At 41.3% G+C, this 25,873-nt stretch overlaps 2 protein-coding genes across 4 annotated transcripts in view; both read right to left on the reverse strand.

The window, feature by feature from the left end:
* Window positions 1-18,523, reverse strand: part of STRN (striatin) — a 52,602-nt gene extending 34,079 nt beyond the window's left edge. The window contains exons 1-5 of one of the 3 annotated variants that reach the window (XM_083732318.1): window positions 18,078-18,523; window positions 7,849-7,952; window positions 5,198-5,271; window positions 4,101-4,179; window positions 2,889-3,056 (exon numbers count right to left, since the gene is read on the reverse strand). In XM_083732318.1, coding sequence (XP_083588444.1) covers window positions 2,889-3,056; window positions 4,101-4,179; window positions 5,198-5,271; window positions 7,849-7,952; window positions 18,078-18,371 — 719 coding nt within the window. In that variant the 5' untranslated portion in view covers window positions 18,372-18,523. The remainder of the gene's footprint in view (window positions 1-2,888; window positions 3,057-4,100; window positions 4,180-5,197; window positions 5,272-7,848; window positions 7,953-18,077) is intronic. The other 2 variants (XM_083732320.1, XM_083732319.1) reach the window with 2 other exon arrangements.
* Window positions 18,524-23,105: 4,582 nt separating this feature from the next.
* Window positions 23,106-25,873, reverse strand: part of HEATR5B (HEAT repeat containing 5B) — a 50,212-nt gene continuing 47,444 nt past the window's right edge. The window contains exons 35-36 of the mRNA XM_083731987.1: window positions 25,201-25,414; window positions 23,106-23,670 (exon numbers count right to left, since the gene is read on the reverse strand). Coding sequence (XP_083588113.1) covers window positions 23,366-23,670; window positions 25,201-25,414 — 519 coding nt within the window. The 3' untranslated portion in view covers window positions 23,106-23,365. The remainder of the gene's footprint in view (window positions 23,671-25,200; window positions 25,415-25,873) is intronic.

The following is a 25,873-nucleotide window of genomic DNA, read 5'->3' on the forward strand; positions in this document are numbered from 1 at the left end:
ATGCAAATATCACATTGATTAATGCAAAATTCTTTTAAAAATGCAGTTACAGTTTACTGCCCAGATAAATAGAAATATCACAATGTGCAGAATCTTAATATTGAAAATCAGATAACATCACACAGAAAAATCCAAGAAGTATCATAAGGTTTATCTTTTAAAAGTAATAATCACATGACATGTACACTTATTCTTCTATTACATACGTTACACAGAAAAGGGCTTGTTACATCTTTTCTATACACCTTCCTTAGGTCTTATCTGATTTTTTTAAAAAAGGATTTCAATTCTATAGTTTCTTTGTCAGATGAAGACTTGAGGTGGAGAGTAGAGACAGCAGAATAGCAGAATCCCTAAAACATCAGAAAGGGCGCAAATGTGGAAGAGACTCGGATTCAGCTACAACTTTTATTATTTATTTATTATTATAAGCCTAAGTGCTCATTAATATTCCCAATAATGCTATGAACAAGAGCACCCCTTCTGGCATTCGGCAAATCAACTTTGTGATGTCACACAGTCAAATCTAATTGTCGCATGATGTCATCACTAAGACCATTCAGGAAACATGATCTTCACTTTGAATTGGCTTTCTGACGCTGTAATGCAGCTAAATCTGATTGGCTAAGTGATGTCATCACATTTACAACATGATTCTTGACTGGCTTTTGGTCAGTCCCAGAAACATCAAGTGGCAGTAATAAGGAAAAAAAGCACCAAAATAGCAATATAGAACCCTAACGTTCTGCTCAAAGAAAGTGGCTTTCCCACTTCCTCCTGCCTGTGCAGCATCTTGTGACCTCAGAGAACACTTCATATTGAACAAGAATCTGCAGCTACTGGCCAGGGTGGGCAAGATCAGCAGAAACCTATGTCACTCCTTGGGCAACTGGGAGTGTTTTCAGCCCATGCAAGTTGTTTGTTTTAGCTGAAACACAGGCAGAAAATAACAGCAGGAAGTCTGGAACCAGGCCTTCAGAGTGGTGGCACCTACCCTTTGAAACTGCCTTCCGTTACACAAGAGAGAGGCACCATCTCTCTCATCTTTTAGAGCCTATTGAAGGCCTTCCTTTTTCAAGGTTTTAATCCCAGTCTGTATCAGATTTGAAATTGTTTTTATATACAGAATTTGTTTTTAATTATTTTCATTGTTGAAGTTATCATTGTGAAGTGTTCTGACATATTTTATGGGAAGTGATTCATAAACAGAATCAATTAGATCAATGAAAATAATATATGCAAAGCGCTAGTCCTTGGGCATGTTAGTATGAACTGGAAAATACCTGGCACAACCTTACTCTTAAAATGTAAGCTTAAAAAAAATCAGTCTCAGCTTTTTAGAACAGAGAACTTTAAAACTAACATTACTATTACTGCAAGATCCTTTAACAAGTTCTGATATTTGTGTACATTCAGCTTTACCATGAACCTCTTGGAAGGAATTCCAAATTGGAATTGAGTCAACTAACAATTTTTATCAATTATAAAACTCAATTTGCAAGACAGTTGAAAGGTGCATTTTCATGAAAAAAGAAGTAAAGCATTTATTGCTTGAAAAACACCTTAAACATATTACCCAGTAAGATTTACAAATGTTTACAACAATGCTCCAAAGTCAATTTGAAAATCAGAAATGTTACATGGGCTGGGCTTTATTACTGCACACTGTGCATCAGATAGCAGAACAATGCAATTCCCCCAACTTTTTACTTAACTTGCGAAGGAAAAGGTAACATCATTAAACTAAAGAAGCAGGTATTAAAATGAGAACTAACTGGTATCCCACGCAAGGCTACACCCAGTTTCATTTGCTTTTCTTCTGCCAAATATGTTAATGACAAAGTGCATCTTTTACATCCACGGCAAACACTGGAAATCCTAGATGTTAATACAAAGGTTAATTATTTTAGTGTCCCCTGCTGAGTTCAGTCATGCTGAGCTGTGGTACTTATCTTTTATAGCACCAGTGTGCTGATCTGAAGTAGTGAACCATTTCTTTCAGTAAACATTATGAAACATGTGCGAGTAAGATTATAACTGTCAAACTATCAAGATAATGTTTCCACTGATGGATTCAATATCTTCCAGGATACATCCCAAGTCCACATGATGCTCTTGAGTGCAAAAGTTTTCACTGGGATCTGTACATTAGCAAATACATTGACTTGCATAAAATTTTCCATGGACAGAACAAGTAATTCTTCTTTAAGGAAGCATTATGACATTTTTATATCACCTTAGAAAGCAGCAAATTAAAAAAAAATGCTCTTGAAAATATTTTCTTGTCTTTTGTTATTTATCCCTGCTGATTTAGAACTACTCTCATAATAGTAAATAAGAACACACTCTTATCAACAGAGTTGTCACCAAAGAAAAATAAAGAATTTCACAGGAATGGAATCCCCTGAACCCAAAGTTCATATGAACAATTTAAGTCTTTTCTCCCTCCAGTTTCCATCCAAATCTGCTCTAAGCCATCAGCAAAATTACTAACATACATTATGAAAGTACACGCAATTGTTGTGTTTACAGTTTGGGATGCAAGGGGCATTTTACATCTCAGGACATGACACTTCTTTCAAGACTTGCATAATATCTGCTTAGAAGAACAGGCTACTCACAGACCAAACAATGTCCTAAACTGAGCTTGATGTAACCTACTAGAGTACTTAAAAAAAAAAAAGGAGTCCACTAATTTTCCTAGACTAAGCAAATTTAGTTGCTTAGCTTACAAGGAACAGAATGAAAAATTCAGCAAATATATGCACAACGTTGAAATGTAATAAACTGGTGCTGTATATGACACCACTGGAAAATTTACTTAAGTACATTATGTTCAAAAGCATAATTTGTACCACTGGAAGCATCACACTGTCAAAAGCACTTACCCAATCATCACCTTTTCTTTAATCTCAGCATCTGTGCCATTCACCATTGATTCTTGGTTTTTGTCATTTTCCCTGTCTGGACCATCACCTGAGAGACCCAGTAAAGTTCGTACCCGCTTTGACTTCACATCCAGTATGGTGTCAGTGTATCCCACCTCTTGCAGATATCTGTATATATAGAAACCATGTCAATTGCTCGTGAGCTGTCAGCAAAGATGTTACAGTCAATCGCCACAATCCACCCAGAATCAACCAATAGATTGTGGTAAGAAGAAGAATGTAGCTGTGTGCTGACACAACAGGCTTACAAATCTTCTTGTGCCAGTTTCAGAGGGGATTGTCTCTTGCAGTACCAGTCTCTACAGTCCCCAAGAAAGGCAAAGAGCTCTGCTGTCTGCATGTACACAATACTTTATTCATTATAATTGCCAAAAGAAACAAAAGTTCTCCGTGCATTTTCAACCCATTTTTTTTTCATAAATACAGTTACTTTTATATAGGCAACTCTTTATAATAAAGTTTCCACAATCAAAACCAATGCCTTACCAAAGCGTTCTTGGCCATTAGGCAAGTTTATAAGAATTTGTGTTCTCTCAACTGTCTATTCTACCAAACAGCATTTCCTTCTAGCTTCCCTTCTCACATGAATACTGCCTTATACTAAAGTCAGAAATTGATTACATTTGCTTTTAATCTTTTTGCAATCCTTAAACTTTTGAGCAAAAAGGTTTCAAACATTATTGCAATGACCACAAAGAATAAATATTGTCATGCTTCTGAATTCCCTCACCTGTCACCCAGCCCTGCTGGTCAGTTCCAGTAAACTCAAGGCTCTTGGTGAAAGGAATTCCAGTTCTCTCACTCTAGAACCAGAAGTTCCAAACAGGAACACTTAACATGGGGTTTTCAAGTGGGGAGGAGTGGAATGAGCAGCCTTCCATACCCAATCCTTATTGCTATCAGGACAACCCATAACTAATTTAAGAACCATCCATCAAGAGTGGCACGCTTTAACCCCACCCTATTTTTCTCATCACAAGCGATTCAAGTTTTAATCAATACCTCATCCAGCCTTCGTTACAATTTTGCTATCTATCCTCAGGGAAGAAGCATAGCTCAGCAGGAGAGCATGTGTTTTGTCTGTCAAAAGGTCCAAGGTTCAGTCCCAGATAGGAAAGACCCTCATCTGAAACCCGTTTTTAGGTCACTTACTGTCTGAGTAGCTGTCGTCCTTGTTTCCATATTAGCTGACTAGTTGGCTGTGACTGAACTTCAGTTTCGTTCCCTTCATCTGAAATATTAAAACCAATATAGTTTTGAAACCCGCCTTTCTTAAGCAGTCTTGTGCATTACAGCATGCTTAAAAAAATAAAATCGTTACACTCTTAATTATTTACATCTGTAGAATATTGCACATTTAATTCCTATACAGTGGTACCTCGGGTTACATATGCTTCAGGTTACAGACGCTTCAGGTTACAGACTCTGCTAACCCAGAAATAGCACCTCGGGTTAAGAACTTTGCTTCAGGATGAGAACACAAATCGCGCAGAAGCGGCGCGGCAGCAGCGGGAGGCCCCATTAGCTAAAGTGGTGCTTCAGGTTAAGAACAGTTTCAGGTTAAGAACAGACCTCTGGAACGAATTAAGTACTTAACCTGAGGTACCACTGTATATCTGTGTTTTTGCAATGACCTATACAACACAGGAGAACAAATGCAAACTGTACATAAGAATTCAGAACAGGAACATAAAAAGTTGTGATAAGTTTAACAACAGTATACCTTCTCCACCTAGTCACAGTTTCACGCTCCCTCAAAAAGAGAAAGAAACCAAGTTGCTTTGGGTAATGAGGAAATTTTGAAGCAATGGGTGCATATGCAGCATGCCAGCACAGGACAATACTTAGCTACTAAGTATTTTCCTAATGTAACTTTCCTTAAATCTCCCACTAAGGACAGAAGGACCAGCAAACTGTTTGTTAAGAGAGCACAAGAATTAAAACCAACAATAAGCATCCTCCTTAACATCGTTTTATTTATTATGGGTTTGGCAGCATACAGGTGGTTTCATTTTAAGCCAAGGGGACAACAGCTATGAAGGCTAAGGTTAAATTTAGACAGACTTAATTGGAGAGAGAGAGGGAGATTTGCTTGTGAAGAGGCAGAGGGTGTGCAGGGCCAGTAGTCACACCCAACCCCTCAAAGCCTTCTATTACATACATATCAGACTAAGTCAATAGATTTCACAAAATGGCAGCTTTTTCTCTTTTGCCCAGTCTCATTTTCCTTTACACAAATCAATCCTTACCTGAATCATAGTTAGGAGGCTTCATGTCTCCCTGATTCAGCTCTGTGCCATATTTTAACTTGTGGTATTTAGCTCTATAAAGGAAAAGAAAAGGAGTAAATTAGTGTGTGAAAATGCTACCTGTCCTTTAGAAAGAGGACATGAAAATATTTTGCTCCCACTTGTTTCTTCAGTGTAAAATACATGCATTTTTCCTAGAAATGCCTTCTCTAAATCATTCTTTTTTAAACATCAGAAGCATTATGAGCCTTTGCTGTTGTTGTTTTTTTGTCATTCATATATGCTTGACATATGAATTACTAACAATGGGCAAATTAATCTCACAAGGCCGGCTCCTACTGAAAGGACCAGTTTAGTTTGCCAAACCTGCAATCTAAAGACCTGAAAAATCCAATCCAGCTGTGCTTACCAAGTCTGCCAAACATGCAGGAGTTGCTGCCAAACCAAGAGACATAAACAAGCAACGCTGCCAGGAAAAGCACTGAGGCAGGAGCTCTCTCAAGGAGAAGGTTCTAATCTCACACTGACCAGAAACATAACCCAAAAGGCCTACAAACAAATATGGGTATTGGGGGTTTTTTAGTACAGTATAGTACTTAAGGTATGAAAGTGAGTGAGACTGACTGTGGACATGTATGGCATCTAAAAAGATGGGTGTCTTAAGGGTTATTGTTACATTTTAATCTCCTGACAATGTTAGCACTGAAATACACGAGAGCAGCTTTGAAATGTACTAGAACAGCTATAGTACTGCAACTTGCTGGAGCATCCTAGGAGCAGTGCTCTGCTCACAGAAACTCTGGATCCAACACAATGCATAAGAATTTATCAATGTGTTACTCACAAGACCAACAACATAGGCCAGAATCCAAAGAGCCATGCAGCTACTTCTGTGCTCTCATGGAAAGTGAACTTTTAAATTAAACAGTTCCCTCTAATGGAACTTGAAAATTACAGAGGCAGTTTATGACAGCATCACAATCTTCAGCTCCAAGTCAACATTTCTATTTGGTTAGCTCAAGTCCACAGGCTTGCTGAAAGTAGCTCTTTGGGTCACAAATTATAAAGTGTTTTTGTTTTTTTTTAAAAAAAACCAAACCACTTCTACAAATTGTGTCCTTTATGCATCTTCAAAATATTCAGTAAAAGCAGTCGCCCTAAACGACCCCATAAGAATTGGCCAATTTGAGAGTTCACACAAGCAATTTATGTTTCTTGCCTGGAGACCATCTGAACATAACTGCTAACTGTTTGTCTATCACAGAGGTGATGCCAGTTTCAGTTTGGCAGTAATCATAAAGCAGCAATTCTGGATATAAATGGGAATATAAACAATAAACTAAACCTAAACTAAGCTATATTAGAGTATTCTGGGTTTAGGCATTAGAAAAGATAGAACACCAGTACCAAAGCTTGCATTTTCCTTGATTGCTGCAACTCAAAGTTTTCCACAACACAGAGATAGACCAGTCACCTAACGATCATGCAAAAGGCAGAACTAGCCAACATCCTGGAAAATAGTGGGAGACAGGTGTTCAAATCTCCATTCATCCATGAAGCTCAGTAGGTGGCCTTGGCTAACTCTCAGCAGCTCCTACTTCAAAGGGTCGTGATGAGGGGGGAAAGTGTCCCCCTCCAAGCAGCCAAGAAAGCTTCTCCCAATGGTTATAGGGTTCTGTTGAATAGGGTAGACTATAGCACGACAAACTGAGGAAGGAAGTGGGTATCTGAAAACTGGACGGAGCACATTATGAAAGCTTCTGTGAGGCGGACATTTCTCTGAATCCAGCCCTAGTATCTGGGAAGGAGGCAAAGTGCTCCACACTGGGCAAAAGATTCCTGCATTGAAGGAGGTTGGACTCGATGTCCCTTGTGGTCCCTTCCAAATCTACGGTCTCTATGACTCTATTTTTTTCTGAGTTATTTCCCACATCACCTGACACCTTGTGTGCTTTTTGAAGCCTTTTCTGGACTATTAATTTTTTTAAAGTCTAATTATGCCCCAGGTCTTTTCCCAAACACAGTTCAGCTGCAAGTCAGCAATGAGCAGCTCAACTGACATCAATATAGCAGTTCAATTGATTTATTCTGATACAGGATGCACATTTGTCAACACTGTCTTATAAACAAGTGCACTGGTCAGCTGTCTGGCTTAAATGCACATTAGTAATTTATTTGTTGACTTTCCCATCTTGACTTAGCCTCTTCTCATTTTATTGTGGATTTTAGCACATCAAGATACTCGTAAATTACATTGTGGAAATTAAAATAACTGATTAATTCCTTACATACCATATCTATATTTTCTGCATCTTCAGACTGACTATTCAGTACTTTCTTTTCTTCTCTGTGCATTTAGTTTACCAGACATTTTTAAAATAACTTGACACATGGGGTCTGCTCCTGCTCTCTCATCAAGCCTCAAGGATGGGCAAAAATATTAATATCTATAAAGTTAAGTATGGCTGAGGTTTTTTGCAAAATTATATTTTCTGCTGAACAGTTTGGAAAAGCCTGCACTTAGCTACAGGCTGTTTTGTGGTGAAGGCATGAATAAAGACCGGAAGGTCAGTGTTGTTGCCTTTCCAAGACTGAGAAGCAGTTCCTATACTCACAGTTAACAATTCAGGGTTTAGAAAACTGGCACATACCTTTCTTGTTTAAGAGCATATTCCAGCATTTTTATTCTCCTCACTAGATCCTTCTTCAAATTCTCTTGACCTTTTCTTTCCCCTTGAAGAAAGGCAATTTGGGCCTGAAAGAGACAATACTTTACATTGCAGTTTTCAAAGGAAAAAACCAACTTGCTTCTCCACAGACATTCCAGGACAATTTTGCAATCTGAAAATTAAGTCGTTCTTCAACATGTTACATTGCAAAATAGAGGGTCTGCCCACTTGTAACCAAGCAAGTAACAGTACCTCAAGCAGTGGTAATGAATACACTTCCCACAGCAGACCTCACTTTCACTAAGCCCTGCCACTTACCAAACTGACATGAATTTCCCTATATAAAGATTGCTGAGGAGGTTTGATGGCATTTGAAGCTTAAGTGGTAGGAGTTAATATTTTACTATTTTTAAAAGGGAAAGAAAGGAAAGGAGGATTTATTCCTCCCCACCCCCATATATTTGAAGGAATATGTAATACTTAATACAAATCAAAGATGCACCATAGGAGCCTTCTTTTCAGAGTAGGTTTAAAGGAAAAGCCTTCACATGATGCAGTCACTATATTAAGAAAAAGCAACTGAGTCCTAGCACACAGAAAGGTAAAAGGTGGTATTATAATGCCACATGGTCAATAGTTTAGGCTGTGTCCACACATTTAAAGCATATGACTCATGCCAAAGAATCCTGTAGCTTACCCCTCACAGATCTACAATTCCCTGCACCCTGTACAAATTACCTTCCCAGAATAATTTGGGAGAAACCATATGCTTTAAATGCGCTTCAGATGTATGGTGTGCCTGTGGCCGTAATCACCATACATGCAAACACACCATGGACTAAACCTTAAGCGTTGGTGAGGTAGTTATTAGCATGGGAAGACATGGTTCAACTGCAACATGACAAGCAGCGCATCAGTGATAAGCAAGCTTCAAAGGCTTTCATAAACAGCTGTACAGTGTACTGTCTATCTCTGGCAATAATGAAGCAAACTGTAAACCTGGTAATAAATTTAAAAAAAAAAATAGAAGGAGGAAAAGCTGCAAACTACAATAGAGTAGGCTGGCCTAACCATCAAGTGCCTGCTTGCACACAAGATGCCTAAACCAAATCAGACTTTAGTATTTAGTACTGTATTTGGTATTTTAACAGAAGGAATGCAAACTGAAATGTACTAGGACTAACAGCCCCTTAAGGTTGTTTTGCAGCCACTCCCAAGGCTGCTCGCGACATTCCAGTTTATACACACACCCTAGAAACATTACCAACAGGTTTTGCAAAGACTTCTTGGCTATAAGGTCACCGTTCAGTCAGTTGCAGCAATTCCTAAAGGCCTGGAAGGGGGGAAGGGATGGAGCAGAGATACTGAATTGCTTTAGTCATTGCGTGCGTGGGGGGGGGGGGGAGTCAGGGGAGAGCATGCTTTCTACATTTGTTCCACTCCAACCTCATTCAATAATATCAAAGGTAAAATACACCTTAGAATCTCTCTCAGCTCAATATCGGGGGATGAGGGTGGGGAGAGAAGAATAACAGATACTAAGAATTTCAGAATTAAAACAAAGGTTTAAAGGGCAAAACATTCTAATAAAGTCTTGTTAAAATTTCAATTATTAAAGCACACATGTGTTTATGGCCCAGCATTCCTTATACAGTCCATATAATCACAGAATTGTACAAGGGTCATCTAGTCTAACCACTTGCAATGTAGGAATCACAACTAAAGCATCTCTGACAGATGGCCCTCCAACCTCTGCTTAAAAACCTCCACTGAAGGAGAGTCTACTCCCTTCCAACGGAGTCAAACAGCTCTTACAGTCAGAGAAATCTTCCTAATGTTTACTTGGGCTCTCCATTCTCATAGTTTGAATAAACTGGTTCAGTCCTGCCCTCTGGAGCAGGAGAAAACAAGCTTGCTCCATCTTCCATGAGACAGCACTTCAGATATTTGAAGATGGCTATCATATCATCTCTCTATCTCCTCTTTTACAGGATAAACCTATCTAACTCCCTCAACTGTTCCTCATAAGGCTTGGTTTCCAGACCCTAGATCATCTTAGTAACCTTCCTTTGCACACATTCTAGCTTGCCAATTGCTGGTATCCAGCTGTCTCAAGAGACAGTGGAGTGTGCCTCTGGGGCCAAAGTCAAACCACTGGAGAATCGCAGCACCTGCAGAGACCAGTAACCTATAACTGATGCCTCTCGTGTTGTTTTTGCTGTGTTAGCAGAACCAAAGAGACCTCCTCTGGAGCGTAAGCCTGTACATCATGTATGGAGGTCCTGGCTGCCCATATGATAAGACCTCCTTCTCAACCTCACTGATACAGTCCAAAGGAAAGCAGAGCAATACATTCTGCACCAGCCTGGGGGCAGGAGTTGCTGGAAGGAGATGTACAAGACACCATTCAACTGTTTTAGGGACTCGACTCTGGATTTTGTGTAGGCTAAGCCTTTTCCTCTCCCAAAGATATCCCAGGGCTTAGGATCAGAGTTTTCCTTATCCTAGATTGGCTACCTTTCCAGGTTTACAATCTCCATCTGCCCCATGCTCGTCAATACCCTTCTTAAACTGTGGTGCCCAGAATTGGACACAGGACTCCTGGTGTGGTCTGACCAAGGCAGAATAGGGTGGTACTTTTACTACACTTCTGTTGACACTATACTTCCGTTGATGCAGCCTAAAATAGCATTAGCTTTTTTTGCTGCTGCACTCACTGTTGGCTCATGTTAAACTTGTGGCCTATCAGTTTTCAAAGCAAATCACTTTTATATGGGGATACTCAGAAAGAAAAACTAAGATCTATCACTGTGTTTCCAATCTTCACCACCACGTACCATGCTGCTAGTTCTGTAAACACAGGGTTGGACTGAACTGTTGCTGCACATCGTGCTCTTCCCATCCTTTCTAACTTAAAGAGTTGTTGGCCCAGTTAGGACAGACATGCACCTGCAGATGTGATAGCAATAATAGCTGCAGACTTGAGTGCACAGATCAAGGCTCCCAACAACTTTGTACTTCCAAAGTAATTTTGGAAAATAAACAACACTGCCCAAAATTTGAAAATGAAGCTCTCTCTGAATCAATAGCAAGGAATTTGCCTGAAACATGTTGCTGATGAAGTGGCGTGAAGGCGAACTTAAATATTGATTGCCACTGTTTCTCTGGGGCCCAGGAGCCACTTGGGACACACAGAACCTAATCCCACATTTAGTTCCTTTAAGGCCTGAGTTGTGGGAATGAAATCTTGCAGCTATTCAGTCAGAATTTTCAACCCCCAAAAGAAAGATTAGATGAGACACAAACAAGAATCATCCCTTTGTTTCAATGAAACTACTAAAAGTATGGCTTAGTTGGATATCACCCTAAATCTCTTTTTAAAAAAAGAGCTTTCACTTTATGTCTTGAAAACTTGTTGCACAATCTGAGCTGGTAAGACTACTAAAAAATTTCTGAGGCTTTCGCCATCTTTTGCTGCACTCAATCTTTTTTCCAAATCGGATTCCATATTTAGCCAAATGCATACAGGCATGTGTGCACGTATACATACACACATATGCACATACTATGCATTTAATTGTGCTCTAGACATTTAATCATTTCTGCAATAAGGTTGGGGGGGGGAGAGAATCACATGACTGGAGTGCTATCAATGCTGTTTGCCAGCAGTGTGTTTATTATATATAGCCTGAAGGACTGTGGTATTATTAGAACAGGCGATGATTATAAAAACAAAACAGAAGACAGAATAAATTGTGATCTAAAGAGTTGATGCAAAAGCTTCAAATACATTTGCATTTTAAGTCAAGACAGAAGATTTTGAATGATGTGGAGCACACTTTATTGACAGCTTTGGCTTGGGTCAGGTAGTTGTGTGTGTTTTTTCAAAGTGTCACATTGGAAAGGGGGAAAGTGCATTAAACTGCTCAGGTTATAGCATCTTTCCCATTCTGCATCTGTACTGGAACAGTTCTAAAGATGTTTTATCACTTACTGTCTCCCACCCTGCGCTCATTTGGGAGGAAGGGTGGGATATAAATTTAATAAATAAAATCAAAACATCAGTAGCAAGTATATGCCAGAGCAGCATTAAATCACAAACTGATACAAGCCCCATTTTCAGTTGTGCTTAAAAACTGGTGGTCTAGATAGGGGCATGCACCTCCATCACACAGAAACCCCAATGTGAGCTAGCAATAAGAACAGAGACGCAGATTTGGAACTACCCTGGTGGATACATGTGTGGAAGGCTTATTCTAAGTGCAGCTTTCCCATGATGATCTCTTGGATCAACCAATGATTCTCCCACCTATCTAAGAGTGTAGCTTGCTATCTTTTGCAGAGCATTCAGCGCCCCTCAGACTAAAAGGGCTGTGATCAATGAAGTGTTCAGGTTTAAATCTCCAGCTTTTATTGTATTCAATTCTAGTAGTCCTTTTCATATGTTTTTGCATACAAAATGCAGCTTTTGCACAGCACCTGCCAAGGCATTTATATTGTTTGAAGGTTTATCTGAAAAGCAATTAACAGTCTGGGTTAGATCCAGAGTTCTCATGAGCATGGATGGCCCAAGACATTATGCTGCCACAGGTGGAATAGGAAATAGCACCTCAACGCCACATCAAGGTGCAAGGCTGGCCAACTGATTTTGGCACCCGAGACAGAAAATTTCATTAAGTGCCTATCCCTCAGAGTACATACACAATAAAAGTTAACCAGGTAACTAACCACTTCCTGCCCATTCATGACACCCAAATCAGCTGCCTGAGGCAGCCATGCTCATGGGGCACTCTCAATGAAGGAAAGGGATGGCAATTGTTACTGATTCCTCCTTTCCCCTATAGTGCTGCTCAGAAGGATTGTGTGACCCTCTAGAAAAGGATGGGATACACTGCTGGGGGAATCAATACAAATCACCTCCTTGCTTCATCCATTGGGAGCCTCTGCTGGATCTCCATCCCTTCCACAGATGGAAGAAGCCATTCCATTAGTGGAGGGACAAGTCTGAATAAGGGTCAGTACAAAATAACTCAATAACGGAAAGGATTACTACTTGACTGATCCTAATATGCATATTATGAGAAACAAAGACGATATGGCAATTTGAGCTTTCAGTATATGTGCTGCTGTGCAAAACACACACACACAAAAATCTGCTTCATTTTTTACAGCACAGGAAAGCATTAACCCAAATCTATCTTTGATAAATGTGTGCTGGTTTCCTACACCCACAGAGTTTATAAAAGAATTCATAAAAGGCTATTTTTTCTCATATTTTTAAAATAATAAAAAAAACCTAAAGAAAGTCAAAGGTTGTAATTACAGTATCAGTTTCTAGGTACCTTAAGTGCCTCTCAGTGTCGGCCTGCCCATTGAAGGAAGTCAACTTTGAATGGATTTCTCATATATACCTGCTGATTGAGGTGTGGCAGGTAGTAATCAGACAGAAGGCTTTTTGAGTGATGGCAACTTGCTGGTGAAATTCTGCTGTCTTTTTCTGCCAGGTGGAAGAAAGCTTTTTTTAAAAAACATATTTATCCCTGAAAAGTGGCAATGTTTTTTCCTGGTGCTTTTAACATTTGTTGTGATACTGTGTTGTTTTGTATTTTATATGGATGGTTTACCTTTTTTTGTAAGCTACTCTGTGAAAGAGTGGGGGACAAATGTATTAAGTAAATAAACAGGGCAATACTGTTTGCATGAGCCTTCTTCTGTTCTGCTTTCTAAAGAGGAAGTAACCCTTTGCTTGATTGTGTACAGCAGCACACTGTTAGGGGTAAATCAGGCTCTATTCTGGTAATAAATACACCATTCCAACATAGGGCCATAAACTTCTACCAAAAACTCATTTTCTTGTCACCGAAGCAAAAGCAGCCATCAAGAGGATTTCTTTTTTCTTTTTTTCTTTTTTGAAGACAGAAATTACCATTCACTTGTGACCAAAGACTGCTTAAACCAAGCAGTGTTCTCAAAAACCATTGCTATTATGGTATGAGAATTTCCCACTCCCACAAACAGTGGGACAAACAGTACATCTGCATTTATAGTACCATCTGCCTGTAATCGACAGAGCGCTATTTCTAGAGGAGGAAAATTAACTTTCAGATGTCACCTTTCCAATCTGATGTACTTTCCCAAGGAGAAAATAAAATAAAATCTGCACAATTAGCAGTTGCTCCAGCAGAACCTTTCAAGATTCTATCTCCAGTGTCGATTGTTACTTTATTCCATTTCATTCTTGAATCATTAGCAGGTAGAGAAATTCTATGCAGTGCTCAGAAAGCAGGCCCACTTCTGTAGAACTTAATCCTAAATAATTGTGCATAGAATTGCATTTAGTCTCAGAGATGCTTTAACTTCAAAAGAATATCATTGTACGATGATGGCAGTAAATCAACCACAGCAATCCTGAAAGCTACTTCTGGCAATTTAGAAAATTCCCAGAAATAAGATGATCTCTGCCTCAAGTTTTAAAACTGATCATATGGCATGGGGATTTGCCATTCCCCAGAAAACAGGAGTCTGTAGTCCAGCAAAATGTGCCAAACAAGGTATGAGATTCCCGGATTATAGCCAGTTAATATTGAAAGCACTCCATTAAGTCTCACTTGCTCATGTAGAATAATTGTGAAAGAGAAACACAGCATAAGCTGACATATAACATGTGAGATTTCTCTATTTGCATTAGGGGAAGGGATGTAGTTTAGTGGTAGGTACAGTATCTGCCCCCAGGATATCCAGGTAGGTCTGGGAGAGAACCCTGCCTCAAATCCCGGAGAGCTGATGCTAGTCAGTATAGGCAATACTGAACTAGATGGACCAAATGGTCTGACTCAGTAGGCAGTTTCCTATATTCCTATGTGCACATAATACAAAGAACACAAACATGGACGCACATGTCAGTCAAACCCTATTGTCACTGCCTGAAATGACACTACTCGCCTGCGCAGGCAGTAATATTTAATTTTCCGCTGAACTAGATTATCCTGAATCTAGAATGTCAGAGTTTAGAATACCAGAGAAGTGGCAGCTAGTCACAGAACTATTCCACAAATTGCAAGTCATTTACTCTTCACAGGTGAGAAACATAATTTAACCTGATTTTTCACTTCTTAGTTCAATAGGAACATTTGATTTTTTTTCTATTTCTACTTGCACACTTTCAATCGTAGGAAGGCAACTAAAAATACTAAGCTTACAACAGACAGACTAGGACTCTTAATTCTGCTACGATTATAGTATCTTGTAGGGTTTTGGGCTATGAAATTTTAACGAACACAATAACCCCATAAGAGAGTATACTTTGCACTATTGTCACTACTTATCTGTCTTGGTAATGTTGCAACAAAATCATACCCGTGGCTTTTCTGAAAGCAAATCCTATTGTGTACAATGGGGCTTACTCCTTGGTAAGTGTATAAAGGACTGCACCTTTCAATGCTTAAATAATCAGGATCACAATATGGGACAGAAAGTGCGGAGGGCATGCTCATCAAATTTGCAGATGACACCAAACTGGGAGTCCCTTCAAACTCTACAATTCTATGAAAAACATCTAATAGATAAACAAACACTTAAACCAATCAGCAGCACAAACAAAATATAGCAAATGATGGAGAGAGAGAAAGGGTTTATAACCTTATTCTCTGCATACACAAATGCTAGCTAGCAACTACCTATACTAGCATTTATCTGCCCTGCTGTGTCAGATGAAAAGTACAACCTGTTCTCACAATGGCCAACCTAGAAGAAGTCTGCAAGCAGGACGGGACAGGACTCCAAGTGTGGTTGTATCATAGCTTTGAAAATGGCATTATGACATGGGCAGTTTTATTTTCAATTCCTTTCTTAATTCTCTCTAGCACAGAATTTAGCAAGGTGTCTTTCCTGGCCAGTCACATGTAAGCATATATGTGAAGTTGCAATGTTTTGCCCCAATGTGCCTTATACTTGCTTACATGATTCACATTTGCCATTTCAATGCAAATCTGTTATTGATCCTTGATTGTTTTTCCAACCATCTCTGTGGCAAACTACCATCCGCTGTATAGCTAATGAGCATCTCAGAACTCATGCTATCTATGGATGATAGTGAAGTGCACATTCTTTTGCTTCAAATGACACAACAACCTCTCATGTGGAATAATAGCAGAGGCTATTCTACAATATTAGATAACCATGAACCGCTCAATCAGCCTTTGCTCAACCTGAAAAAGGAGACACAGCAGAGATAAGTGCCTTTACCAGGGACTTTTTGCAGCCTATGACAAGTTCAGGCTCGAAGATTTACAGGCAGCTCCCGTTTTGGACACAACCAATACGTGCATGATCATGCACAAGTGCACATATCCCGAACCCAGAAGTAACCCCGAAACGTCATAACAACATCACTGAAATATCACTAAAAGGGAGGAACTGGGGGTGGGGGGGCCTTTATGCAGGCTTTTCCAATGGGTCTCCGATTTCATATAATTTCACACAAGCACGCAATGACCCGGAATGCAATCCTGCATAAATGGGGAGTTGCCTGTACTACCAAGTCCAAGTTATGTTGGTAGCTTCTTGCACAATCTGGAATGCAGAAGGAATCTTCATCCTGTTGCACTTCTACATTTAAGGCTTTTAAAAACCCACTAAAAATTGAAATACCTAGTAAAGGCCACAGTAATTGAACCACCTGCTGAGCAAAACTCCCACTGTAGCTAGCGTGTCTACTACAGAGCATGCTGTTTGGAGATCTTAAAGCCTTCTATCATAAGCGTCAGTCATTCTCCCCCACCTTCCTTCAACTTAGGGTCCAAAGGCTTGTCACAATATCCCAAGATGTAAGAACATGCAGCAAACTCCACACCTTGCAGGTTTTGTCTAATTTTGCACATGTATGCCCATACTGACAGAACATGCCTGTGTATATCCTTCCATTCCACTTTCTTTACCAACTAGCCTGACATAAGATTTTTCACACATGGTACAAACACATCAAAGAAGTGCTTCTGAAATGCTTGAGAATCATAAACCTTGCTACAGCTCCTTACAATAGGGAGCCCTGTTTCCACCATCCAAAGAAACTAAATGCAGAATCAGAAAAAACCCTTACTGACCTCACACTTTCCCCACAATAAACCAACTGCCAAATTTGCATCCCATTCAGCCAACATATTGTGGGGCTTTGGTGCAACCTTTTTTGCCAGAGAGCTCAAATTGGTATCAGTAACTGATGTACCCTTTTCTCATTTAATCCCTACAACACCCCTGTGAGGTAGGTTAGGCAGAGAAGCAGCGACTGGCCCCAAGTCACCCGGTGAGCTTCATGGCCATGTGGGAATTTGAACCCAGGTCCTAGTGCGACACTCTAACCACTACACCACTACTGGCCTCCATGAAAGATGGGTAAGTGGGCACAGAGAAACAGGGAGGCCCTTGCCATTTGAATGAAATTGCCTTCAGCGGGTGAGGATATTAATATCACTCTATTTTACAGGACTGTTGTAAGTGTTTCTCAGACAATGTATGTGATGTGCTTTGAAAAATGTTCACACATACTGAGTCGACATTCCAAAACAAAGCTGTTTTATATGCGGGACACATCAATTTTATATTGGTTAAAGATAACTAACAGACATCACACAAATCTCTAATAATTTCCTTCTCAAAAGGGTAGTACTTGGGAGAGCAACTACCAGATCACATCCTCTCTCCTTTCCTATTCCCATGTGGAGCAAGGAGGCACATACACAACTCATGTTCTGCTGGGACCAAAACCATAATATTATCATGGCACCAAGCACCTGTACATCCTGTAGGCAAGCCTGACCCAAGCTAACAGTTGTCAAAGGAAGCTCTCCTGTTAGCCCCTTCCCGCCTAGCACTAACCAGGGCTTTGTTCCTTCAGAAGAAAGACCCCGCCAACTTAGACAAGCTAGAAAGCTTCCCCGCAACCCCCAGGTTGCGAGTGCGCGCTGACAATAATCACTCAAGGCAAAGGCGCTCTGCATATGCTCAGAGGCACACTCCTTTTCCACAGTTCCGAGGCTAAACCGATGGGGAAGCACGGAGAAGAGAGAGATGGGGGGAGGGAGGGAGCAGAGAAGAACAGCAGACAGGTCCGGGCGGGGAAGGGGAAGGAAGAGACGCGCGTGTGGAGATGTTTGCATAGAAGAGGCGGCGGCCCGGACGAGGCGAAAGGCGAAGGGAAAGCGGCCGGACAGTACCTGCAGCTCCGCCCGCTCCGCCTCCCACTCGGCTCTCTCGGCCTCGAAGCGGCCCCACTCGTGCTGCAGGAAGTGCAGGATGCCCGGGACGCTGTACTGAGCCCGCGCCGCAGAGGCCGGAGCCGGGACCGCCGAGGAGCCTCCGGCCGCCGCCGCTACGGCTGCAGCCGCCGCCGCCGCCGCCTCCCCCGGCTCCAGCCCTTGCCCGGCCCCGCCCGGAGGCGGCGGCAGCAGCAGCGCGTTGTTGTTGTTGTTGTTGCTGAAGAAGACCCCGGGCCCCGCCTGCTCGTCCATGGCCGGAGCCGTCGCCGCGGCCCGAGGCCGCCACGCAGTCCCCACCGCCGGGCAGCCCCTGGAGCCGCCGCCGCTGAAGACGACGCCGACGACGCCCGCGCCCCGCTAGTCAGGCAGCCGCGTCTCAGTGGAAGCAGCAACAAACTGGGCGCGTCCTGCCCGCCGTCAGACGCCTGACAGCCGCCCCCGCCGGCTGCTACGGCGCCCGGCTAGGGACACGGCAGAGGGAGGGAAACGAGCTTTGAGAGGGCGGGCCCGGGGCATGCTGGGAAATGGAGTTCGTTTTGTTTCCCGTCCGGTTTCTGGAATCGAGAGCGAGGCTCCGAAGGCTCTTCTATGCAAGTCGCTAGTCGCAAATGGATTCTGTAACTGCCCTTCCGCACCGTTTTCTCTGCTCAGGATTAAATGGCTGTAAATAGGAGATAGTTGACTGTGTATCATTCGTGGTCGGGAAGAAAGGAAGCTATGCTGGTGAAATATCACTTAAAACCTCTGAAGTTTCATTGAGGACTGAACATGCTACTTCTGAATAGTCTACGGTCGGGTGTACTGGGATTTTAGATATTTAAAATGCAAACATGTTAAAAAGGGGGAAGGCTACACGTGCACAAGCATCTTACAAAAGTAATTATGCAGACGCTTGTATTTGATCCCTGTTTACACAACCTATCGATATTCTGGGAGCCTCTTTGAAGCTAAAACTAGGGCTGGTCCTATTAGGCAAAAAAGAGGCGACTGCTATAAGCGATGTTTGAGCCGGCGTGGTGTTGATGGGAGCAGAGGCAAAGAACACGAGGTCTCCCCTTTTCCAGTACAGAATCTGATCAAACTGGGAATTGACTCATTCTGCACCACTGGCGGGGACGCAGGTGGCGCTGTGGGTTAAAGCCTCAGCGCCTAGGACTTGCCGATCGAAAGGTCGGCGGTTCGAATCCCTGCGGCGGGGTGCGCTCCCGCTGCTCGGTCCCAGCGCCTGCCAACCTAGCAGTTCGAAAGCACCTCCGGGTGCAAGTAGATAAATAGGGACCGCTTACCAGCGGGAAGGTAAACGGCGTTTCCGTGTGCAGCTCTGGCTCGCCAGAGCAGCGATGTCACGCTGGCCACGTGACTCGGAAGTGTCTCCGGACAGCGCTGGCCCCCGGCCTCTTGAGTGAGATGGGCGCACAACCCCAGAGTCTGTCAAGACTGGCCCGTACGGGCAGGGGTACCTTTACCTTTACCTTGCACCACTGGCAATAGCGGAAACAGCGTCCTCCACTGCCGGTGAAGGACTGGCCACTTAGCTGCGCGCACACCTCTGTCCTTCATAAGCTCGCCCCTGGTCCCAGCACTTGACTCCCTGAGGCAGCTGCTTCTGCTTCTGTCCAATGGAGACATTGTTTGATTATTGATTCCTCTCTTCCCCTAGATAAACAGAAGACATTTATTGCCAAGTCTATAAATGATGCCTATGCTTTGTTGTGTTTACATCCACCTTTCCTCTAAGCTCAAGGTGGCCTTCATGATTCTCCTCCTCTGCTCTTCCTCTTTTTCTCCTCAGAAAACAACCCTGTGAGGTGAGTTAAGCTAAGACTGGGCCAAGGTCACCCAATGAACTTCCTGACTGAGTAGGGTTTTGTGTTTTGGTCTCCTAGTCCAACACTCTAACCCCCAAACCACAGCCTGACAAGGATAACCCTTCACAATGCAGCCCAATCCAGACGCTTTACTGAAAACCTTCACTAGTTATTTGTTCATTTCTTTGACTAAGAGAAGGTCTGGAGAACTAATCCTATGCAGAATTTCACATTCTTCTTTGATTAGATCAGCCACCCTTCAGGTTGTGGGTTAGTTCTTCATAGAACAGCTGTGAGATATTCTTATGGTATTTTTATTTCTTTTGTTCCTCTATATTGATTTCCTGGATTCGTCTCCTCCTCCACAGTACTGAGCTCCTCCAGCAGTACTGAGCACAAAGCAGTTTCAAAGCATCTAATATTTGTTTGTGTAATTTAAACCTTGTTTTCAAGAAATACTACATTTTAAAAAAAACTTGGTTGTATTCATAACAGCTATTCTGGTTTGCTTATCCTTTGTGTACTACCAGATATGAAGACATTTTAAAAGTGTACAAACTACATTTTAACTCCTTCTGCACTCCAGTGCAACTATTCAGAGTTCAGGATTCAAATTCCTGAAACAGCCAGGCTCACTTCTCGATGTGATAGTGGCCTTCTAGCTAAGCATTGTTAAGGTAACAAAGGATGTGGCTCTGTGCCTTTCTTTTAGCAGTGCCTTTTTTTCAGCAGAGACTACTGCTCTGGAGCTCAGCTGAGGAAAAAGAGACTTCCAGGGAGTAATTGGTTAGATACCAACATTCGTTTGCCTCCTTTATTTTAAAATTTGATCCTTCACCATTTATATTGGGCATATTTGAGTTGAAATAGACTTCCCGCTGGATTGGACCACAGAGGTTTTGGGTCAGGAATATCTAACTCTAGAATCTAGAGACTAAGATTAAAGATGACCATGCAACACTATTCCTGAAGATCCCAACAAGTTGCATATTATGGTGCAATCATTGTTAAACTGACCTGATTTTTGTGCCAACAAAGACACAGCTTAAGTCAGCCTCTCCTAGTCATCCAGTCCCACTTTATAGGGTGGTTTTACTGAGATAAGTGGAAAACTGGTATTACTAGACTAAAAACAAACAAAAAACTACAGCCTAAAAGTTTAAAACAAAATTAACTTCAAAGAGTTGCAATTATTACGTAATGATCACTTATTAAGAAAATACATGTTTACTGTCACAGTTGGTTTGCTTAAGTACTGCAGTATGTGCTTTGCTGTCACAATTAGAGCTCTCACAAGCAGAGATTTTCAAGTAGGATGGGGTGTTCATAAGCCTCAAGCCCTGCCCCCCCCCCATCCTACTTGAAGGAAGCTTGGTTAGGAAGCTTGCAGAGTTGGAATAATGTCTCATAATCAGAAGGAACAGACCAAAGCTATACACCAGAGATGGTGAAGGGCAGCGGATTACGCCTACCACTGTCATGAACCATTCTCCTTCCAATAAACTATTTTGGTATCAGGAGTTGCTGTGACAACCATATCCAGTCTTCTGTCTCCAACATGCACTCTTTGTGCAGTTTGGATGCAATTCTATGCATATAAAAAAAAACCCTGCCAGCTGGCTTTTATACAAGCACTGTTTGCATCCATCTCTTATCTTCATTGTGGGTCACAATAGTTCACATTTCTCATAGAACACTTTCAGTATGTTTAAAGTATGAAAATAGATTATCAGGCTAGTTGGGTAATAACAATTTCATTTTTAAAATTGTCAGGGAACCGTAAGTTTTGAGAATCATTAAATATATATATGATCTAAAACAGGCTGGACAAGATATATATATATATCTTGTCCAGCCTGTTTTAGTTATAAAGATCATTCAGTAACTCCCACATTATTACTGCAAACAGTTCAGGAATCTATGACAACAAAACAGCCCTACCCTTCCGAAAAATCCATAACTTAGAGGACTGATCTTACGTAATGTGCGAGGCCCACAGACATTTCTCAACCAGAAGCATGAAAATGTTTCTAAGATCAAACTAGATTGTGGAAAGCTCAGACAACAGGGGCTTAGTGTTAGCAGAGAATGAACACCATCCACTGCCCATTCACTTCATGGTCCTGTACTAGCTTTACCAGAGGAAAGCAAGGCTCCTTTGTGAAGCAGAAGATTCTCTTGTTCAGTGATTGTTTCAGTTGCTGGTCCTTTTTTAAACAGAAGACATAGAAGTATTATGAAAATCAAGTTTATCTCCTTATAGAAAATGCTTTCTGTACTAGATAACAAGCTGCTAGTGTGGACTGTGTTTGTGTCATATAACTGGCAATAAACGTGCTGCCTAAGAGTACACCTCTTTTAGTAAAGAACCAAATAATATGGAAAAAAAGAAACATAGGGTCTTGGCCTCTTGTTTGTCTTTTCATGGGTCATCTTGGTCTATAGTAGTCTTGACAGGAACATTTGGCAAAAAGAAGTGCAATTCTGTCACATTTTTGTTCTATTAAGTATTTTTCACAATGGAGTTTTGATTGCAATGTTGTGTGTATTTTTTGTAAATTATATGCACACATTATGCCTGTTACAAAGAGGTATCTATCCACCATAGCATGCATCTGACAAACTGGATTTTAGGTAAATGTAATATTATGCTACAATAAATGTGTTGGTCTTAAAATATACCAAAGATGTCTTCTTGTTTTTGTTGTAGCAAGACAAATATGGCTATCCCTGTCGAATCTGGCTATAGCCAGCAGTTCTTTCTTTTTTTTTTACATGACATAACAGGCTTGACATACTGTGTATGTGCATGTTTAGTACAAAAATATGTTACCTCATCTGACATTACTAGATAAATACTAATGTACACAAATTTCCTACTCTCCCCCTCAGGGAAGGCACTTCCTGTTTTGCTGCTTGACCCTGTTGATGCCCCACTGCCACCCCACAAGCCTCCCTTACCTGTGCTGCTGGAAACCAGTGCTGCTTTTCTGCTAGCAGTGGAGCATTCAAAGCGACTGCCACACCTGGCCTTATGGGCAGGCCTGCCCTTTCCCCCGCTCACATCAGAGAATTTGCCCAGGGAAAATAAATATATACCCAGCTTTTATAACCACACACTGAACCTGATATTTCTAAAAGTCTAAAAATATAGACCACCAAGTAACACACAAAACACTTTGTTACAGGAGATAGTTTAACACAGACTCAGATGCATGATCAAACTTATTCCATTTCATAAAAATCTATGTACATATAGATAATATTACGTCCCTTAAAATGCACAGATTTCAAGTTATAACACACACCTAGGAACATAAACCCCTAGTGGATAGCCACAGACAAACAATGCAAAAATACAGAGTGCTATTCAGCAACACAAAAGGAATGATATATTGCATGGTGATCGATTTTATGATTGGTTCCAATAAGAATAAATCAGAAAAAGCTAGTTTTAAGTTTAATTGTTGGAGTGGAATGTACTGTAGGTGGTGGTTGCCTGGCAGCTGCCTTTGCTTTGCTCGCCTGGCTTGCTCGCACTGCAGTTTCCAGCCGTATTTTCAATTCAGGGGCTGCTCCCATGACTGTCTTGAATGCATGAGGATAAAGGGGTCCAATGCGTGTTAGGTCTTGGAGGGCAAACTCATGAAGTTCTTTTGAGACCGCAGATGCAGAAGAGAAAGCATTCTCATTCAGTAAATAAGAAATAAGGGTGGGAACAAGAAGCGCAAGCAGTGGGACTCCTAAGGAGAAGGGAAAAAAAAGAACAGATTTAAAATTATGGACTTGAACTCAAAGCATCATGTTCACTTATTTCTGTTAAAGAATAAAAACTCCAAAATCTCAATCCATTTCTGACGAATACAAATCCAAAAAGGAAAGCCGAAGAACTATTTTTAGGACCGCCTCACAACTCAACACTGTGCTCAGTTCCAGAACAGCAAAATGTTTCCCTAAGGTACTGTGTTACCATGGGGGCAGATATAGGATAAAACTACATTTAGCAATATATAACCTGCAGAAGAACAGGTGGCATTTATTATATCTTCTTTTTGATTCTGTTGAATTATCATAGCATATCACAAAGCATGTAACTCGCACTATTACAGATTTGTTTGCTGCATGCACTCTGAAGTACAAGTGAACCATCTGCATGTGCAGACCGCCTTTGCTCCTTTTCACTGAAAGAGCCATCTTGGTTTTTAAAAATCAATAATGCAACATCCGCTTCACCAATTGAAACAAATAGGTTAGCTTTTTAGAGTGTGAGAGTTCCATGCCTATTACAGATTCAGACTAGGGTGACTGGGATATATTGAAATGTATCTCCCGGGACCAGAAAAGGGAGGAAAGTGAATTTTACGCCCCTTCCCCATTTCTCCTGCAGCTGCCTGTGCTTCCTCCTACACTGTTTCTAAGAGTTAGTCAAATCTTCTGGAGCCAGTATTTCTTGGCAGAGGTGGAGACACACAGTGGGAAAGGGTAGCAGCTATTTTTTGCTGACTCACTCTTCCACTCATGGAAGCCTTTACTGGGTCAAATAATCTGTGATTGAAGGGACACAACTGGATCCAGTCCATAATCTATAAATTCATAATTTCCAAAAACTACTTTGGGGAAATGCCACATTCTAGGGTAGGTAAAGGTAAAGGGACCCCTGGCCATTAGGTCCAGTCGTGACCAACTCTGGAGCTGCGGCACTCATCTCGCTTTATTGGCAGAGGGAGCCGGCGTACAGCTTCTGGGTCATGTGGCCAGCATGACTAAGCCGCTTCTGGCGAACCAGAACAGCGCACGGAGACGCCGTTTACCTTCCCGCTGGGAACTGCTAGGTTGGCAGGAGCAGGGACCGAGTAACGGGAGCTCACCCCATCGTGGGGATTCGAACCGCTGACCTTCTGATCGGCAAGTCCTAGTCTCTGTAGTTTAACCCTCAGCGCCACCCGCGTCCCTACATTCTAGGGTAGTGTGTTCCAAACCTGGGAGCATTTATTTTTCTTCATTAAAATTGAAGGTGATGTTGCTTTTGGGAGTCCACTAGGTCTGTTAGCAGTGACATTGAACTAGGAAACTACAGCCTATCCTCAAAGCATTAATGACATGATTAGCAATCATGCTGTATGGTATTTAAAATTAAATACCAAGTGTAGGTTTAATCCTTCTCTCCCCAGCCACCGTCTATGAAACCATTCCTCCCACTATGACAATTAGCTTTAGAAAAAGAACTATTACAGGTACTGTACAATTTGAGAATTATTATTCAAGCTACTTACTATTCTGTTCTTCTCCAAGAGCTACCAGTGTTTCAAGAACTTTGATTCCTTCCTGGACTGCTAAAAGTTCCATTTTGTTGTTTGGGCGGTTGATCTCTACACTTTTCAGTTTCTCAACCATTATTGGTGCCAGCGAATGGATATAGGGGGTTGAGAGGGCTCGATTGGTGTGTTGGAATACAGAAAGCAGAAGCTGGTAGCATTTGGCTTGAACCTAATCACAATAAAAAAAGATTGCTGTGTTAGTTTAGGGTTGGTAGTGAAACCATCACAATGTTAATAGCGGTTCATGAAAGAAAAGTGAAAACAAGGCAATTCAAATGGTCAAGAAATACTGTTACTTGGTAATTATGTCCTAGGTCATTTCATCTGTTTAATAAACAGTATCTGTCATGGTACAAACTCTGGAACTACACAGAGTGCAAATAATTTGGGATAATTGATTTTGTTCCATATTTGAAAATCACAATTCAAGACATGGTAAAACTTCATTTACTGCTGAAGAATCAGTTAGTAACACGGCAAGTTTTTTTTAATTACCAGAGGTATATAGTAGACGAATAGTAGATTAGCTAAAATGTTTTTTAAAGTTCTGAATTATTTCCTATTCTGACTAAATTTTTCTCTGTGTTTATTATAAATGGTATCATCAACTGCTAATGTTCCTAGATCA

Source organism: Podarcis gaigeae, assembly GCF_964106915.1.
Source record: "Podarcis gaigeae genome assembly, chromosome: 3".
Taxonomy (NCBI): domain Eukaryota; kingdom Metazoa; phylum Chordata; class Lepidosauria; order Squamata; family Lacertidae; genus Podarcis; species Podarcis gaigeae.